Source organism: Hylobates moloch, unplaced genomic scaffold, assembly GCF_009828535.3.
Source record: "Hylobates moloch isolate HMO894 unplaced genomic scaffold, HMol_V3 SCAFFOLD_14, whole genome shotgun sequence".
Lineage (NCBI taxonomy): Eukaryota > Metazoa > Chordata > Mammalia > Primates > Hylobatidae > Hylobates > Hylobates moloch.
Genome location: NW_026652289.1, coordinates 43,329,102 through 43,348,595, shown reverse-complemented (window position 1 = coordinate 43,348,595; position 19,494 = coordinate 43,329,102). Strand labels below are relative to the sequence as shown.

Below are 19,494 nucleotides of genomic sequence, written 5' to 3'. Positions count from 1 at the left end.
ACTATCCCTTACTGCTACCATTTCGTGGATATCCTGAGGATAAATGAGCTCCAGTATCTTCTATAAAGCACTTTCATCCTCTGTGTTAATGTAAAATGTTATTAGCATATTTATAATCATATGTGTGTATATGGGTATATATATCACTTAGCCTGAAGGATGAGCATTTTCATTTTAAGGCTGTGATAAGGAGTTGGAAAAGATAATAACCAAGAACATCTTTTCCTTCAAAAGGAATGTGCAGGTATAAATGGGAATTTTTCGCATAGAGAAGGCATATCTTGAACCACTTGGCTCACCGCTTCATGAAAGTGCATCTGTCCTCTTCTCCATATGTTGTCTTGCCTAAAGAGAGATTTTTACTGTTTTCCAGATTGCAAAAGATACACAACTAGTATTATTTGTGTATCACACTCAGAGAGCTCAAGAAGTTAATCCAAGTAATGTGCATTGCAAGCTAGGCTGTAACAAGCCACATTCGTTATAAAACATGTTTTGTTGCCTTTAGGGACACAGAAAAGGCAAGATTCATGATCTCCCTTCAACAGCTATTTTTACGGTCTTGCCTGTGAAACACTGCACATGAAAAGTCTACTGTGGGCTGGGCACAGTGGCTCACTCCTGTAATCCCAGCACTTTGGGAGGCCAAGTTGAGAGGATTGCTTCAGCCCAGAGTTTGAGACCAGTCTGGGCAGCATGGTGAAACCCCATCTCTACAAAAAATACAAAAATTAGCCAGGCCTGGTGGCATGCACCTGTAGACCCAGCTACTTGGGAGGCTGAGATGGAGGATCACCTGGGCTCAGGAGGTTGAGGCTGCAGTGAGCCAGGATCACACAACCGCATTCCATCGTGGGCAACCAAGTGAGACCCTATCTAAAAAACAAAACCAAAAGCAAAAACCAGAAAAGAAAAAAAAATCTGCTAGGGAAGGAGATTCCTTTTAAAATATGTTGTGTGTTTGCCTTTCCCATTGGGTAAGGGATCATGGATCTAGGACACTGTTCTTTTCACTTGTTAGAATATCTTGGACTCTGATAAGTTTCCTGGTGGCCATTCGTATAAAACATTAGAATGCAAAGGGGTTGGTGAAGTTGTCTAATTCACCCTTAATGTTTATAGATGCAAGAACTGAGACCAGAAGTCCCACATTTAGCTAGCAGCCATGCAGGAACAGAACATCAGTCTTTGAGGTGTATTCCTGTGGTCTTTCTACTCCCCTGTAGAAAAGTGTAGAAGAAATTCAGAATTTCTGCCTCGGGTCAGATCAGTGTCATTGCTTGCCATTACATTCATAAGCTGCTAAAACATGCAGTCGTTTTATGAGTATATGTAGTCATCATTGTATGATGATACAGACATCTCTAATGTTTGAAATCAAATCACCAACCCACAGTTTATATCTTTAATGCTGAGTGCCGTGGATGTGGTTCAGCTGAGGGATAATGTCTCTTTCCAAACATGGTCTAATCCTTACCCCAAGATGCTCCGATGGATTCTTGCTAGGTGCCTACAAACTGATTCAAATTGTGTACCCCTTTCAATCTGGCCTTGACTTGATGGTATCTAGTTGTTTACCTTGTGCCTCTGGGCCTGCTTACTTTCTGGACACAGTTTCAGATCAGAATACAGGGTCTAAAATTTGCAATTGATAAATAACTCTAAGAACCACTGGGTGGGGTGTCAATGAGGAGATGATCTCATCTTAAAGGGAAACAAAACACACAAAAAAGAGGATCCTCCTCTCTCCACCAGCCACTTAGTTTCACTGAGCGGGAAAGAGAGGCCTTGTTAATTGATGCTGATTGGCCTGTTACTGTTAACAATATTAATAACTATTACTGTTACTATTAATTACAATAAGCTGTAACTACTTATGACTTTTTGTTGTTACTTGTGAGCCTACTGACTGTGCATGTCTTCCTCCAGGGAAGTTTGTGGAGAGTTAATGAGAAAGAGGGATAACTTATTTCTCCTCAATGAGCAAAACAGGGTTAGAAAGACAATTTGTTACTTGAAAGTGACAAATGTGTATTCTCAATTTTAGGTTTTACATTTCCAATAACTCATGGTCTTTGCCCTCTCTAGGTTTAAGACAGTAATTGACTCTGTGACTTCTCTTAAAAAAAAAAAACTTCCTCCCATCATGGACAAAATGAGTACGTTCTGTAATGCTAACCAGTCGTTTTTATTTTTGGACATGTCCTGAGGAGAAACAGTTTTTCTTCCAACAGATCAGTGATAAATTAAATGTGAATGATACCCCAAGGGGAGAATTAACTGTATGTTACTTGGGGGTTATGGTGAGGGGTAGAAAATATGTTTCCATGTGGAATTCATAATTTGCAAGTCTCTTATAATATGGATTACATTTAGAAATTACAGACATTTTTATAGCAAAGGACTCGTATGTTGGATGTTTTTCAATGTGACTACAATTTTGAAACTTTCAAAATTTTTTTATTCTCTTATAATAAGAAAATTAGTATTGGTTCTTTCAAATGGATATCTTCCAGATGCTTGCCAGCAAGTCTGTTGGATAATTGTTCATTTTATAGCATTAAAGTACAGCTAAAAGAAATAAATACACTATTGTAATTCTGAAGCAAACAAAAAAAGCTCTATTTTAATCAGCCATATCAAGTTATCAGTAATTGTAATGATTGTTAAAGTGTTAGCAGTAATCGTTAAAATATTAGAATTATGTTATAAATAGCCCCTAGGTAGCCAGTAGTATTGGTTGAAAATGGGGCCCCAAGAGAGTTTCTGATGAATATTTTAGGAGGTAAAAAATTGGGATCTCACTGAGAACTTATAATTGTATGAAATGGCAAGAGACAAAAAAAGTGGTCATTAGTAGAGTCCATGTATTGGGAGAGCTTAAGGATCTTAAAGGATAGAGCGGAATTTTTACCAGACACATATACCCACTGTGAAAGATGTGAATACTGTTATCTCCAGAGTTGGGGGGGGGGAGGTGGGGGGAGGGGGGAGAGAGAGAGAAGAAAGAAAGAAAAGAAAAGGAATTAGAATGCCACATGCACAGTATCTTATAAAAGACTCAGAATAAATGAAGAGTTTAAGAAGTGTCAAGTGGGAAATGTTGACTTACATGTGGCAGATCAAAGATGCAATGAGCAGGTCATAAATCAGCACTGTCAGGTAATCAGTAGACAGAGATCCACCCTTGTATAGGCCAAACAAATGACAGACCCCAATAAAGGTTCTTGATGTTGAGGAGGTGAACATGGAAAGCCATTCTGAAGGAGCCAATATGTGCATGAATGGTACCGTCTTTGACAACAAGGACATCTGAATTCCAGGGTCTTGGACACAAAGAAAGAAAGCTTTGAGGTCAGACAGGCCTAGATTTTAGTCTAGGTGTTGTGTTTCCTTGCTGTGTAGCCACAGGCAACCTATTTAACTTCTCTTAGCCTCAGTTTTCTCATCTGTAAAATTGGAAACAAAAAAGCAGTGACTACATAGGCTATTTCAAAGATTAAATAATTGCTAATTGGAAAGTTTTAGCAAAGTGTCTACGTCTGGTAAGCAATACTAGATGGTAACCATTAAAGCATTTATTGTTTTTTATGACGATGTGTGATTATTTTCTCTGTTGGACTGATTGGAAGATACCCATTCCACAATTCATACTAAAATTAAAATTAAAAAAAAAAACAAATGGAAGACCCCTCCTCAAAAATTATAGAGGCTACTGATTTTTTTCTTGGGGTAATTGATTATGATTATTTTTTTCTTACTCTTTTTTCTAAATCATCATAATATAGCTTTGCTTATTTTTAATGGACAAGGAATATTAAACCATCCTTTCTTTATAATTGACAAGGCTATGAGTAGATATCTAGAGACTAATCATTTCTCACATTTTTAAAGTTAAGTCCCTTTAACTTGGGGAGCATAATATTGGCAGACTGGGACAGTTTGAGAAAGCTCATCAGAACATGCCTGCAGCATATTCTTGTAGCTTTTATTTAGCTTAAGGGTGTTATTTGTTCTTCTCTTGTGATAAGAAGTCTTTGATTCTCTGATGAGTGTATTTAGGTGACAACTGAGATCTAGGCAGTAGACAAATAAAATAGGCCATCTCCTAGGAGTGGGCTTTCTTCTAAATTAGGGGAACAGAGAGTGCAGCAGTTTAGGGGATAACAATAGAAAATGAATGGTTTTTGAGTGCATAGTGCTTCTCACTTTATCAGTAGCCATCAGCAGGTTACCCTGCTGAGGTCAAGGAAGCCTTTTATCGAAGTTTTAAGGGAGTAGTTGATAAAGGAAAGGGAGACTGAGGACTCCTGTGGAGTGACACAGGATGAGGCTGTGGGCTAAGGTTATCAGCTTGATATCGTTCACAGACAGGATTTTCTTTTAAGAAGTCAATCTCTCTGGGGGTTTCTACAATTGCCTTAAACTCATTCACATTTTTATAAAGAAACCCACCCCTGTGGCTTCCACAGGGCTATAATTACAGTCAGTTGGCACATGCATTCAGAGGTCCTGCTTTTCTCATCAATGATCCCCACAATATCCGATTAGGCATAACTTTTCTGGACCAGAGATGGGAGATCATTTTTAGGAGAACAGGACAAAAACATTTTTGCAAAAGGAAATCCAACAGAAATTTATACTTGGTTTACTTCTAGCAATCTTTTATATGACTAAAAGGGAAGTCAAAATAATCCCCTAAAAGTAGAAGTGTTAGATACCTGCTGGACCTGATGGCAGGTCTGACAGGAGGGAGATTTCATTGAGGGGTGCAGGGAGATGGATCCATGAAAAATTGCAGTTTACAGAAAATGAGTAATATGGTTTGGCTGTGTCCCCACCCAAATCTCATCTTGAATTGTAGCTCCCATAATTCTCACATGTCGTAGGAATTAATTGAGTCGCAGGGGCAGGTCTTTCCCATGCTGTTGTCATGATAGTGAATAAGTCTCATGAGATCTGATCATTTTATAAAGAGGAGTTCCCTTGCACACACCCTCTTGCCTGCCACCATGTAAGATGTGCCTTTGCTCTTCTTTCACCTTCTGCCATGATTGTGAGGCCTCTCCAGCCATGTGGAACTGTGAGTCAATTAAACCTCTTTCCTTTACACATGACCCAGTCTCCGGTATGTCTTTATTAGCAGCATGAGAATGGACTAATACAGTGAGCTTAAGCTAAGAGAATATTAGGCATTTGTTGATTTGTAATATTATTGTGGAAAATGTCATAATAATAACAAATTAAAAGATAACTCATGAGAGAAGAAAACTTTCAGGCTTTGCCTTCTCCAACATTTGCTGCTTGGGAGCCTGTCCAGCCAACACTATGTTGAAGGACAGTGCTCATGTGCCCTATGATACCTTTTTGACTTTTTGTCTCTCATAGCTAATAGTGCTTGGTGGCTTCTATAGACCAACCTTCTGCCTAACCTGCTTCCCCATATCTGATTTATAAAATCTAGATTTTATTTTTTTTTAAAGTTTGATATCAGGCACCAAAAAGCTATGGCTTAATTGTAATATCACAGAATGATGATTACTGCTTTTTCTTGTTCATTTATTTGTTCCCCCTTTTCTCTTTTTCTTTTTTTACAGATTGTGTTTATTATTTATTTTTAATTTATTTATAGAAGTTTCATTTCATTTTTAATTGACAAATAATACTTGCTTATATTTATAGAGAGTACAATGTGATGTGTTGATACATGAAAATGTTGCAGATTGATCAAACCAGACTAATAAACATATCTGTTACCTCGCATATTTATCATTTCTTTGTGGTGAGAACACTCAAAATTACTCTTTTAGGGATTTTGAAATAATTCTGTATATTATTCTAAGCTATGATTACTATACTATGCAATGGATGACCAGACCTTATTCCTCTTGTCTAATTGAAATTTTGTACCCTTTCTCCAACATCTCTCCATTCCTCCTCCTTGTTCCCACTCCTCCAGGCCCTGGTCACCACCACTCTACTCTCTGTTTCTATGAGTTTGATTTTTTTATATTCCACGTATAAGTGAGATCATGTGGTATTTGTCTCTCTGCACCCAGCATTTCACTTGGCATATGTCCTTCAGGCTCATCCATGTTGTTGCAAATGACAGAATTTCCTGCTTTTTAAGGCTGAATAGTAATCCACTGTGTATGTATGTATATATGTATGTGTGTGTATATATATGTGTGTGTGTGTGTGTGTGTGTGTGTGTGTGTGTATAACTCCATCAATGGGTACTGTGGTTGTTTCCATATCTTGGCTCTTGTGAATAATGCTGCACTGAACATAGGGGTGTAGACAGATGTCTGTTTGATGTACTGATTTCAGTTCCTTTGGATATATACCCAGAAGTGAGATGGCTGGATTGTATGGTAATTCTATTTTTAATTTTTTGAGGAAACTTCATACTGTTTTCCAAAATAGCTGTGCTAATTTACATTCCCACCAATGGTGTTCAGGGTTCCAGATCCTCACCAGCACTTGCTACCATTCATCTTTTTGATAATAACCAATCTAACAAGTGTGAAGTGGTATTTCATTGTGGTTTTATTTTGCATGTCTCTGATAATTAGGGATGTTGAGCATTTTTTTTTTATGTATCTGTTGGCCATTTGTATGTCTTCTGTTCATAAATGCCTATTCAGGCCATTTGCCCATTTTTATAGGGTTGTTTGTTTTCTTGTAGTAGTTGGTGTAGTTGGTGTTCCTTGTATATTTTAGATATTAGCCCCTTATCTGTTGTATGATTTGCAAATATTTTCTCCCAATTTGTGGGTTGTCTCTTTGCTCTGTGAATTGTTTCCTTTGCTATGCAGAAGCCTTTTAGTTTGGTGGAATCCTATTGTCTACTTTTGCTTTGTTTGTCTGTGCTCTTGGGGTCATATTTGAGAAATCACTTCCCAGACTAATGTCATGAAGGTTTTTCCTGATGTTTTCATCTCATAGTTTTACAGTTTCAGGTTTTATGTTTAGGTCTTTAATCCATTTTGAGTTGATTCTTATATAAGGGATCAATTCTCATTCTTCCACATGTGGATATTCAGTTTTCCTAACACCATTTATTAAAGAAACTGTCCTTTCCCCATTGCGTGTTTTTGGCACTTCTGTCAAAAATCAATTGACTATAGGTGTCTGAGTTTATGTTTGGGCTTTTGTTGAGAAAGCTTCACCATTGGCAGGGACCCATGTGGCCATAATAAAATGTGAAACAAACAGATTTAATAAGAAAGAGAGAGAGAGAGAGAGCTCATAGAAATAATTCAGCAAGACGGTGTTTCCCAAAACGTATTCTATAGCACTTCAGTCTCTTGAGATGTTTAGAGAAGAAAAGTTTAATGGTCATCTAAATTTATGAAGCACTTGTGCTAGTTTTTCTTCTAACAGTTCACAATGCATATTGAAATATTAAATAATCTGATAAATCATGCATCCACAGAAATATTTTCATTTTCTTTAACTCAACATTTTCTAAGCACTTTGGCTATGAATTTCCTGCCTTCTCCACCTCCTTGTTCACACCACAGCACTTAACACACTATGGGATATATTTTGGGAAATGCTGCAACCAAGTTTCCCTTTCTGGCTTTAGAGCCTCGGAATCTTGATAGTAATTCTGAGGCAGGGTACATTTAGTCTGGATTTTGATAATAAAGAATACCGACAGCAGCTTTCACTCAAATATTTATAAAAATCTTAAAAATAATTTATGATCACAGAGACTATAATCTGAATCCAGCACTATCCATACCTTCTTAACTAAGGAGCTGGAATTTTCCTTTTCCAGGATGACTTAGAAACGTGACTGATATTCTGATGGAGACATTTCCATTCTTCTGTGCCATCTCTCGTGGGATACCCAGATGTCTACTTCTTATATCAGGGCTTTAGTTAATAATTTAATATTGATTTTTGTAACCTATGAATTTTTTTCCAGTAAGCTTCTTTTAAGAGGATATTTTCTATTCTCTAGTGGTTATTTTATTTTTGCTGTTTCAAAAACCATTTTTATTTAAGTCTAATTTCATTTAATTGTCAGAAAATGTGATTTGTATAATTTCTGCTTTTTAGGGGGAAGAATCTAATGAGTTTTTAATAGCTCTATGTATGATTAATTATTGCTACATTTCTATGAATATTTGAGAAAAAATTAAAAAATGTTCTCTGGAAAGACAAAGTTTGACATATGTCTACAAAAACAATATTGTTCAAATACTTTATATTATTATTTTTATGCCATTGATTTATTCAAGACTGAGGTGCTATGTTAAAATCTCCCACACTGAGAACAATTTTTTTCTCTTTCTGCTGTTTTTTGTGTTATATATTTGAATCCCATATTATTTGATTCTTAAGATTTATGAGTTTTATATGTTCATTGTGAATTGTGCCCTTTATCAAAATAAGATTTTAAAATCCCATTTAATGCACTTGATCTTGAATATGGCTTCATTGTATATTACTATTGCCATGCCTGCCTTAATTTATGTTTGCTTATGCTTTTAGTTTCAATATTTCTTCTTTAAAATGTTTGAACAGAGGCAAACAAAATAAAGAGATAATTTAAGAGCATTTCTCATACACATTTTTTTTCCTTTCTCTTTAAAAGTACCTCTTATATACAACATGCTGTGGGATTTTAAAAAGTAATCCAAATTTTTGTCATTATTAAGGCTGACTAGCCTGTTTATACTTAAACAGTTTTTACTGTTACTTGTCATTTTGGTTTCATGCTATTTTCCATGCCTCACTGCTGTTGTCTCTTTTTCTTTTTTTCTTATGCAATGTGGACCATCATTTCTTTCATTTTTTCACCCTCAGGGTTTATAACTTTACTACTGCTTTCTTTTTACTACTTAAAAATAATATATTTGAACTCATACTTCTCCATTAACAATAACAGCTAACATTTATTGTTTCCTACATAACAGATGCTCTTCACATACATTATACAACTAAATTATAGCAACCACTGCATGAGATAGGTAATGATATTTTTATGTGCCTTTTAAAGATGAGAAAACTGAGTCACAAAGAGGTTAAATAAAAAATTTACATCAGTTTTTTTCAGAATCCACGCAACCAGAATGTAAACCCAGATTTCCTGCATTCCTTGGCTCATGGTACCTCCCTCCACGTTCAAAGCCAAAAATTGCATGGCTCTTACCTCTTTTTCCATTATATCCCATCTCCTTCTTTGGCTCTGACTTCTTATCTCCTTCTTTCACTTATAAGGACCTTTGTCATTACCCTGCACCCAACTTGATGATCCGGGATAGTCTCCTCATCTCAAATTTCCTAACCACATCTTCAAAGTTCCTTTACTATGTAAAATAACATCTTCACAGGTTGCAGGGATTAGAATATGGGCATCTTTGGAGGGCCATTATTCTGCCTATCACATCAACATAAGCGATAAACTCAACTCTGTTTTAGAGACCCATTGTTCTAGTGATATTCTAGAGAGCTTGCATTTGGCACAATACTAAGTACTGCCTTTCAATTTTCAAGAATTAAATAATATTACATTATCGATGTAAGTTGAAAATGTTAACATTTTGTTCCACCTTTTTCCTCCCTTGTACATCTCTTTTTAAGTTCATTTTAGAGCTAGGTGATGACATCAAAATTTGATAATGTGTATTGTCTCCCTAAAGAATTATTTTTTAATGTTAATATAGTAACCATATTTTTAGATAGTCATTTAGATGTAAGCTTGTTTAACTGGATTTTATTATAGTCTTTTTATATTGCTTTTCTGTTTGATTTGGGGGCAGCTGAAGTGGGTCTTCAAGTCCTTCTTTTCTTTCTTTTTTTAAGACAGGGTCTCGCTCTGTTACCCAGGATGGAGTGCAGTGACTTGATCTAGGCTCACTGCAGCCTTGACCTCCCAGGCTCAAGTGATCCTCCCACCTCAGCCTCCCATGTAGCTGGGACCACAGGTGTGCACCACCATGCCCGGCAATTTTTATGTATTTTTAGTAGAGATGGGGTCTTGCTGTGTTGCCCAGGCTGGTCTTGAACTCCTTAGCTCAAGCAATCTACCTGCCTCGGCCTCCCAGAGTGCTGGAATTACAGGTGTGAACCACTGCACCTGGGCCAAGTCCTTATTTTCAATAAAGATAAGGTGATATGTTGTCTGAGCTCTTGTATGTCTGAGCATGTATGCTACATTTGCTCATAAGCAAAAACTTGGTTGGATGTAGGTTTATTAGATTATAATCCCTTCTACTTTCAAGCTCTAAGCAGTACTCATTTCCTCTAGCATGTAGTGTTGCAGAAGAAATATGAGCCAAGAATGATTTTTTTGTATACATATATGTACAATGGGTTTATTTATACACACACACACACACACACACACACAGAGAGAGTGAGAGAGAGAGAGAGAGGAGAGAGAGGCACCACACAGAGACACATACATGTTTAAAAATAATCTTCAGTGTAGGGTACAAGTGTCATTCTATGGAACAATGAGCAGTGAGTTAAGATTGGCAACCAAACACACAGGTTAGGCTTTATCCAGAACTAAATTTACTTATGCATAAGAAAGAATACAGAAAGGGCAACAAAACAGCACACATAGAAAGGGCTTAGTGAGAGTCTTTGGACTCCCAGGCACAGCTTACTTTGTCCCAGTAACTCCTCACTATGGAATTATGTGGTCATGAGAGATTAGGCTGAGTGGGGCATAACCTTCTCAGCCTAGGAATACTATCAGCCTTGGGCTTCCTTCAGATTTCATGCTTAGCTAGTTGTCTAGGTTGTGTGTGTGTGCCAGTGTATGCGTAGTTAGTCATCTTGTATTCTCAGGGGTATGTGGCTCCCTCCCAATCTCCAATGCAGGTGCATCTCATCAATACCTGATACTCGTTATTTGATGGACAATCATAACAATTACGTAGAAGATTTGGTTAGATACATGGGCCTCTGCTGGATTCTCATTTATCTTGAATCTGGTATAAACATGCTTCTTATAATTCCTTTACTTGGTATTGTGTCAAATCCTGGCTCTCTGGAACATCACAAGAAAAACCTGTTTCTAAGACACAGTTGGGTTTATTGCTCATGTTGGCATGGTAGGCAGAGTAATGGACCTCCAAAATGTCCATATCCCAATCCTGTGAAGATGTTACTTTACATGGTAAGGGGACTTTGAAGATGTGATTAGAGACTTTGAGATGGGGAGAATATCCTTGATTATCAGATTGGGTGCAGGGTAATCACAAGAGTCCTTATAAGTAAAAGAATGAGATAAGAGAATCAGAGACAGAGAAAAAGATGGGACTTAATGGAGGCAGAAGTCAGAGTGATGCAATTTTTGGCTTTGAAGGTAGAGGGAGGTACCATGAGTAAAGAAATGCAGGTGACCTCTAGAAGCGAGAAAAGGCAAGGGAAGAGATCTTGTATAGAACTTCCAAAAGGAATGCAGCCCTACTGACACCTTGAATTTTGCCCAGTGGGACCCATTTTAGACTACTGACCTTCAGAACTATAAGATAATAGATTTGTGTTGTCTTAACCTACAAAATTTATGGTGATTCCAGCAGTAGTAGGAAACTAGTGTACTTGACAAAGGAGAAAGAATGGGACATAATCTTACTAGTGTCTCAAAGGGCAGAGGGCAAAGTGGGGATATTTATTGAGACCTTAAAACCTGGCTTAAAGGCAGATATTTTAATGTGGGGGCATTGATTAGGGTTGGGTAAGGATCATGAAGTAATGGTTTAAGATTGGTGGACACTGTAAGGCAAGGATTTTGAAAAGGGGTGAGAAGAGGGATTCGAAGAATCTTGGCTCAAAGATGGGTTGATGCTTTCTGTTGAAGAGTTGATGGGATATTCCTGAAATAAACAATATATTTACTTGTAATTTCTGCCTTCCCAGAGCAGTAAAGTTATGCTGATGAATGTTGGGGAATAATAGTCATGTTAATATAGACAGTAAGCTATGTGTGGGTAAATGATTTTGGTTCTCAGTTTTAAGGAGAATATGACTCAAGGTCAAATTTTCAGGTGCCTCTGAGGCTAGAGAAAGGCCATAGAATTATCTGGTAATCTTTTCTTTTCTTGGCACTTTTTCTTTTTCCTTGCAATTAAACTATTTCAGTAGAGTACAAATAGGTTTTAGTCTATTCCTATTCAGATGTCGGGATTTGTACTTACTTTAGGACATTCTTGTTCCCTTGTATGTTAGTTGTCTATTGCTGCAGTAACAAATTATAAAAAATGTAGTGGCTTCAACAGGAACAGGTACTTTTTAAAAAAAAATTATACAGCTTTTTAGGTTAGAAGTTTGACACAAATCTCACTGGCAAAGGCCAGGGTTTTGGGGTTGCATTGCTTCTGGAGGCTCTGGGGGGGAGAATGTGTTTCCTTTCCTTTTCCAGCTTCTAGAGGCCACCTGCATTCCTTGGCTGATGATGCCTTTCTCCATCTTCAAAGCCAGCAAGGGAAGACTGAGGTCTTATGGGGCCAGCAATTGTTCTCTGCAGCCAGGAAAGGGTCTCTGCTTTTAATCACGCTGTGATTAGATTGGCCCCAACTGAATAGTGCAGGACAACCTCCCCATTGCAAGTAGACCTTAATCTTAAACATGTCTGCAAAGTCCCTTTCACCATGTAAGGTATCCTACCAAAGATTCTCAAGGTGAGAACATGAACATCTTTGGGGGCCACTGTTCTTCTTACCATATGTGTAGTAAGTTATTTCCACATGTAAATACTTCCTCTACCTTTTGAAGACACTACTTCCGTTTCCATATATTTTATATATTTGTGAATATTTTTACATATTCATTTTATAAAAAAATTCATACATTTTTTGTTTCATTTACCTAGCAGGCTTGTTATTTGTCAAGAAACTCTGGTAGGAAAATTTTTGGGCAGTGGTGTTCTTGTGCTGCAGAGGGGACAGTGTTTCCCTCTCTGATTACTGAAGTCTCTACTGTCAGGGGATGCAGAGTGGGTGGGGGAAAATCTCTTAGCCTCTCTATGACTAGTACCCCTGTTTTGATTAGGGACAATTTCTTCAGAATTCTTAAAGATTGTTAACCAGGGGCCGGATGTGGTGGCTCATGCCTGTAATCCCAGCACTTTGGGAGGCCAAGCAGTGCGGATCACCTGAGGTCAGGAGTTCGAGATCAGCCTGGCCAATATGGCAAAACCCCCCTCTCTACTAAAAATACAAAACTTAACTGGGTGTGGTGGTGGGTGCCTGTAATCCCAGCTACTCAGGAGGCTGAGGCAGGAGAATCGCTTGAACCTGGGAGGTGGAGGTTGCAATGATCCGAGATCGCGCCACTGCACTCCAGCCTGAAAGTAAGACTCTGTCTCAAAAAAAAAAAAAAAAAAACAAAGATTGTTAACTAGGTGTCCTAATTTCAATGGCTATTCCATTTTTTTTAAAATGAGTACTGAAATGGGGAGGTATGGTAGGAAAAATTTGTTGCTATTAGTTAGTTGTTCTTTTAGTTTAGCAGTCCACTTGGATTAACCACGTCTTTATTTTTTCAATGTGCTCACAATTCTCCCTATTACTTGGCCCTGTGATACTATGTGCTGTTGAAGTTTTCTGTCTCATTTTCCCCAGTGTTCTGGGCGTGTTCTATTTTCATGATAACCACATTTTTTTTCTTAATTTTAAGGAAAGCATGCTCAGATTTGTTTCTTTTCTTTTTACATTGTTTGCTTTATTTGTACAAATTTACGGGTACATGTGAAGTTTTGCTACATGCATAGATTGAGTAAAGGTCAAGCCAGCACTTTTAGGGTATCCGTCACCCAAATGACGTACATTGTACCCATTAACACATTTCTCATGATCCTCCCCCACCCCATCCCCTGACCCTTCCGAGTCTCCATTTTCTATCATTTCCTCCTATGCCACAGCGATAGGAAGAGGGCTTTATGCCCCTGCCCTCCTCCCTCTTGCTTTCAGTGCAACTTGAAAACAGATCTTCTGTTATGCCAAAACATGCAGGAATGATGCCTCCTGCTCAGTCTGAGTTTCTCCTAGACAGTAGAAATAGTCCCCTTTTAATCACTCAAGGCCCAATACATAAAGGACAGATTAGATTAACAACAATACTTCTATATGTAAGCCGTTGTTATTTTCCATTATTGTTGTTATAAAAAATGTTGATAATATACATGCCTGCTTTATTTCTGCTCCAGACTCATCTTGACATCCTGGAAAAGAGTGTCAACCTCAAAGAGGTCTACTTCCGGCAAGATGTTCTCTGCCAGACGCTGGGAGGGAATCCGTGTCCCTTGGTGACCATCACGGCCATGCCTGAGTCCAACAGTGATGAGCATCTAGAGCAGTTCCGTGAGTAACATGGGATCCTCTTCGTGGAAGATTTGACTAAGGGTGTCCTTTATAGTCTTGGAAGCATTCTGTCTCTTTTAGATCAAAAGCTCCATAAAGGGTTGGAGACTGTCTGTCTTTGTAGAAATACACCCCCAGGTTTTCTTGGTGTGACACAAAGGTTAAACATTAATGTTGCTCTGTTGTTAAAGGGAGAGAAAATGAAATGAATTCACACTGTCAGGGAGATGAGATGACAGTTTGCTAATGATGGTCACTTCCTCTCTTAAAACACAACCAGGACTCTGAATCATATTTTCCAACTTCTAATCCAGGGACTTTTCTCACTGTGCTCACTGCTGTTATGTGACTCTCAGTCAGTCAAGGTTTGGTAAGAAAGGAAGTTGAGTTTTTAAGCCCTGGCTAAAGAATCCACTTGATAACCTTAATAACATTTGTATCTGAAGGGCTGAAGATGTAGACAGGCTCTGGCTAAGAACTTTGAAACAAAGTCAAAGCCAAACTCATGCACACACACGCAGACACACACAAATATACACATACGGACACATACACAAACACATACATACACGTAGACACAAACATATACGCATACTCATGTACAGACATGTACACAGACACACACACACGTCTTTAAATGTTGGGCTTCTGTGCCTAAGTGCATATGTGTGACTGACCTGTTACCAACTAGCTTTTGAAAATGGCTTCTGACATCGTTTCAGACCTTAGGTAGGCAAAAAACAAACAAACAAACAAAAAACCCAAAGCCCCAAAGAGGAAAGTTTTGTGATACAGAGAAGTTTTGGAGATTAAAGAAGAGACTGGGCATCCAGCTTAATTTATCCCCAGAAGATACAGCCTTCCCTAATGAAGATACAGCCTTTCCTGGTGAAGATACAGCCTTCCCTGGTGATACAGCCTTCCCTGAGGAAGATACAGCCTTCCCTAATGAAGGTACAGCCTTCCCTGGTGAAGATACAGCCCTCCCTGAGGAAGATACAGCCTTCCCTGGTGAAGATACAGCCTTCCCTGAGGAAGATACAGCCTTCCCTGGTGAAGATACAGCCTTCCCTGGTGAAGATACAGCCTTCCCTGGAAGATACAGCCTTCCCTGGTGAAGATACAGCCTTCCCTGGTGAAGACACAGCCTTCCCTGGTGAAGATACAGCCTTCCCTGAGGAAGACACAGCCTTCCCTGGTGAAGATACAGCCTTCCCTGGTGAAGATATAGCCTTCCCTGGTGAAGATACAGCCTTCCCTAATGAAGGTACAGCCTTCCCTGGTGAAGATACAGCCTTCCCTGAGGAAGATACAGCCTTCCCTGGTGAAGATACAGCCTTCCCTAATGAAGGTACACCCTTCCCTGGTGAAGATACAGCCTTCCCTGGTGAAGACACAGCCTTCCCTGGTGAAGATACAGCCTTCCCTGAGGAAGATACAGCCTTCCCTGGTGAAGACACAGCCTTCCCTGATGAAGATACAGCCTTCCCTGAGGAAGGTACAGCCTTCCCTGGTGAAGATACAGCCTTCCCTGAGGAAGATACAGCTTTCCCTGGTGAAGACACAGCCTTCCCTGGTGAAGATACAGCCTTCTCTGAGGAAGTGCTAGCCTCATTCAGGTGACTCTTTGGTAGATCAGAATTATATTTTCTCACACCCCATCAGCATCTGACATTGGATGCTTAACAGCCTGGCAAATCAACAACCGATTAACCTATCTGGATTAATGAGGTCCTGAAATGCTTTAATGAATAATAAGAGATTTTCCAAAAATTCTCTCCTGTGTTTCATGCATTTAAGAGCAATTTCTGTAACAGCCACAGAGTCCCCCCGCTTAGCAGATGAGCAGTGCTTGGGAGCTGGAGACAGCAATCCTCCCAGGGTAACTTTCATTGAACAATTATTTACTTAAGAAAGTGGATGTGTGTAAGTCTGAGCTGCTTTTTCTAAAAAAGAGGTGAGCAGAACTCTGATGTATCATTATGACATAGAAGTGCCTCCGTTTTTGCATTTTGTGCTGACATTGGTGTTTTTGTTGCTGTTATAAATATGGAGAGTGTTCTTACTTAAAGAAGCGGACTTGAAACATGCAAAGGCCCTTAAATAATCTGGCACTCCAACAAACAGTTCTGTTAAAAAAAGAGAGAGAAAGAGAAAAAATATCTCTTAGTACACCCTTGTATGAATCAAAAGAGGCTGGTTTCTGCTTGCTCTGTAAGATGGGTTATAGTAAGTGTACACTCTTATGATCATAACAGTTATTTTTCTTTTAAACACGTGCTAACATATCCGATGTTCATCTCAAGAGGTATCAGATAAATGCTATGCATTTTCTTTTTGTCACTTGCAAATGACAATCATTGAGCTAGATCCTGAGAAAACCAGGCTTTGACCTAGATGAAAGGGCCATCTTCATAGGTGTGTCACCTATACATTTGCAGAGGTCTCCTGCTTAGAAGGGCCATGCACTCTGCTTAATGCTTTTCTGCCACTATCTTTATAAAATTCTTTATAAAGTTTTAAACAAGGGGACCTGCCTTTCCATTTTTCTCTGTGCGCTGCAAATTGCATAGCTGGTCCTGGATGTGATTTAAGGTCATAAAGGTAGAAAGCGGCGAAGGCCGGTGCCTTTCTGATACTACTCTTCTCTGTTTCCAAATTATGCATGAAGAGCTTTAAGTTTTAACCTATTTTTCCCACTCACTGAAGATACTATTTGTATGGATTATGTAGCTGATTGGTATCTTTCATCATGGGGATTAATTTCAGGACCGCTTATTTTACAGATGGGGTAAGTGGAGCTCAGAAAGGTTAAATATTATGATCAGTAGAAGTGACAGATTTTCAACATTGTTATTCTGATTCCAGAGTCCACACACACAACAAATGTGCTGACTCTTTCGTTATAACACTTGTTCAGTATCAACATTTTGGCTTCATTCTTGGAGCCATAACTTCCTCTCTTCCTCATTCTGTCCTCAAATTATTAGACACTAGCTGAGTTGTTAAAGCATTTATGCTAAATTGACCACGAATAAGTGTATTACTCTCTCCTTGCTCACAACGAATTTTATTTTCCTTTCCTAACCCAATGGAAGCATTTTCATGGTGGATGCTTCAGATACTGTGGCAGGAAGGGAGAAAGAAAACTCTTTCTGCCTGAAGGCCTTTCTTCAGACCCATTAGATCACAGCACAGAGCTGAGATTGCATGACCTAAGCCACGTGCTGGGGCACAGTTTCAGCAGGGCTACATAATAAAAAAGTGTACAGAGTATGTGTGTGTGTGTGTGTGTGTATATATATATATATATGGTAACTATATATATATATATGGTAACCATATATATATATGAATATATTCTTATATATATATGAATATATAAACACATGTCATTGCTGTGTTTCTAAAAGAAAAAAAATCCCTAGCCCAGTATAAACACTACCTACCCTTCAAAGTGCAACTAACCATGCCCATAAATCAGAAATGGAACTACTTAATTTCCTTTGAACTACAAAATGTGATGTATTGATTTAGAAGGAGAAAACAGCAAATGAGCCTGCAGCTCAATATTCTCCTACCTCCAGGCCTCCCTTCAGATGAGATTAAATTGTTTTACCTGCTTCCTGCCTCTCAGGGACTAGGGTAGCTTCAGTGTGGGATTGCATTTAGCTGCAGTTTAGCTAGTTTCTGGTTCGGTAGCTGTCACTCACCCCTCATAAGGAGGCATGAGTGGAAAGAAAGGTTTTCTCTCCACTGTGTGGGATTATTACTTGAGTCTTACTTTAGAATTCCAGGAAATAAGACCATGGCTATGGAATCCTGGGGGAACTCCCCTCTCAAGGCTAGTTCCCCTGATGATCTGGTCTAAAGTCCTGGACCTGAAGATTATTGAGGACAACTTAATGATTACTTTTAGTTCCTCCCAGGGTCTGAGCTCCAGAGAGTCTTCCAAAAGTGTTTATTTTGTTTGATTTATTTTTCAAAAGCATTTTCTTTTTGAGAAGTTATTTTCCTGGGAACATTTAGCCTTACTTTCTTGATAACTTATTTTCAGTTGAGTCGTCACTAGATTTGCCAGCTGTGTACTTTATCACTATTTGGAGAACTGAGGACAGTCCCTTTTTGAAATGCTCCCAATAAAGAAGACTTACTACTTTACACCTTGATATTTGAGCCCTCAAAGCCAAACTGCTGGCAGGTCTTCAAGAGCAAAATCACTCTCTGCCCTTTTCAGTGGGACAGTGAACAGGGAAGTTCTCTGGGAGATTGTCACTGAAGTCATTATGGAAGAGGGGGGCTTAAGGAGAAATTGACGATAGCAGGGAACCTTTACAAAAGGATCAATAGCTCAGTCTGGCATCAGGGACTGTTAGTGATGAATAGGCATTGGGCAGTTAGAAAGTCCAGGCCCTTCCTAACTAGTAGGATTTGGGATGTCAAAGGAACCCAGGCAGGACATTTGGGTTTTGCACAGCAGAACGGGAGTGAGGAGGAACACACAGAGTCCAAGAAAATGAAACAGGGGCTCCAACAGTTTGGAGCGGAAGATATCACATAAGCTGTTTGGGAATAGGCTTGGTAGGCACCATCAGTCCAGTAAATTCTTTTCGGTGCCTTCTGAGCCTAGTCTCCATTGGTTAATGGTGGTCTGGCATAATTACACTTAGCCTACTTAAGTCCTTTAACACATTGTATGTGAATAGATACTTTGATTAGCATACCCTTTGAATATGCAACTTCCAGGTAGATTTGAGAAGTTTTCTATCTTTAGTTTGTATACTCTTCTGAAATGGGATGTGTGGGTGGGTGGTGTGTTATCTCCTTTCTTAAATTTGAACTGAGAGAAGATGCTGAATTTAAGCAGAACTAAAAAGCAATTCAGAATAAAGAGTCTTGGGGGGGGTTCATTATTTAATCTAATCCTGGAAAGAAGAATGGTTCTAACTTTGCCCAGACTCAGCCATTTCCAAAAAACCATGCCTGTTTTCTGTTTCTTCTCACACAGATGGAGTTGCCTTTGTGTGGAAATTCCTCTTACTGATGAGCTCTTGGCCTTCCTATACTTGTTGTCTTACCTCCGTTTTGCAGATGGCGTCCATCAAACATATTCCCAGACACCCCTCTTTAGGCTTTGGTCTTACTGGGCTATTACCCAGAAATGCAC

General features: G+C 38.8%; 1 protein-coding gene across 1 annotated transcript in view; it reads left to right on the top strand.

The window, feature by feature from the left end:
• AGBL1 (AGBL carboxypeptidase 1) overlaps positions 1–19,494 on the top strand; it is an 825,749-nt gene that overhangs the window by 201,642 nt on the left and 604,613 nt on the right. Inside the window, exon 17 of the mRNA XM_058427563.1 lies at positions 14,174–14,327. Within this exon, the coding sequence (XP_058283546.1) occupies positions 14,174–14,327 (154 nt within the window). The remainder of the gene's footprint in view (positions 1–14,173; positions 14,328–19,494) is intronic.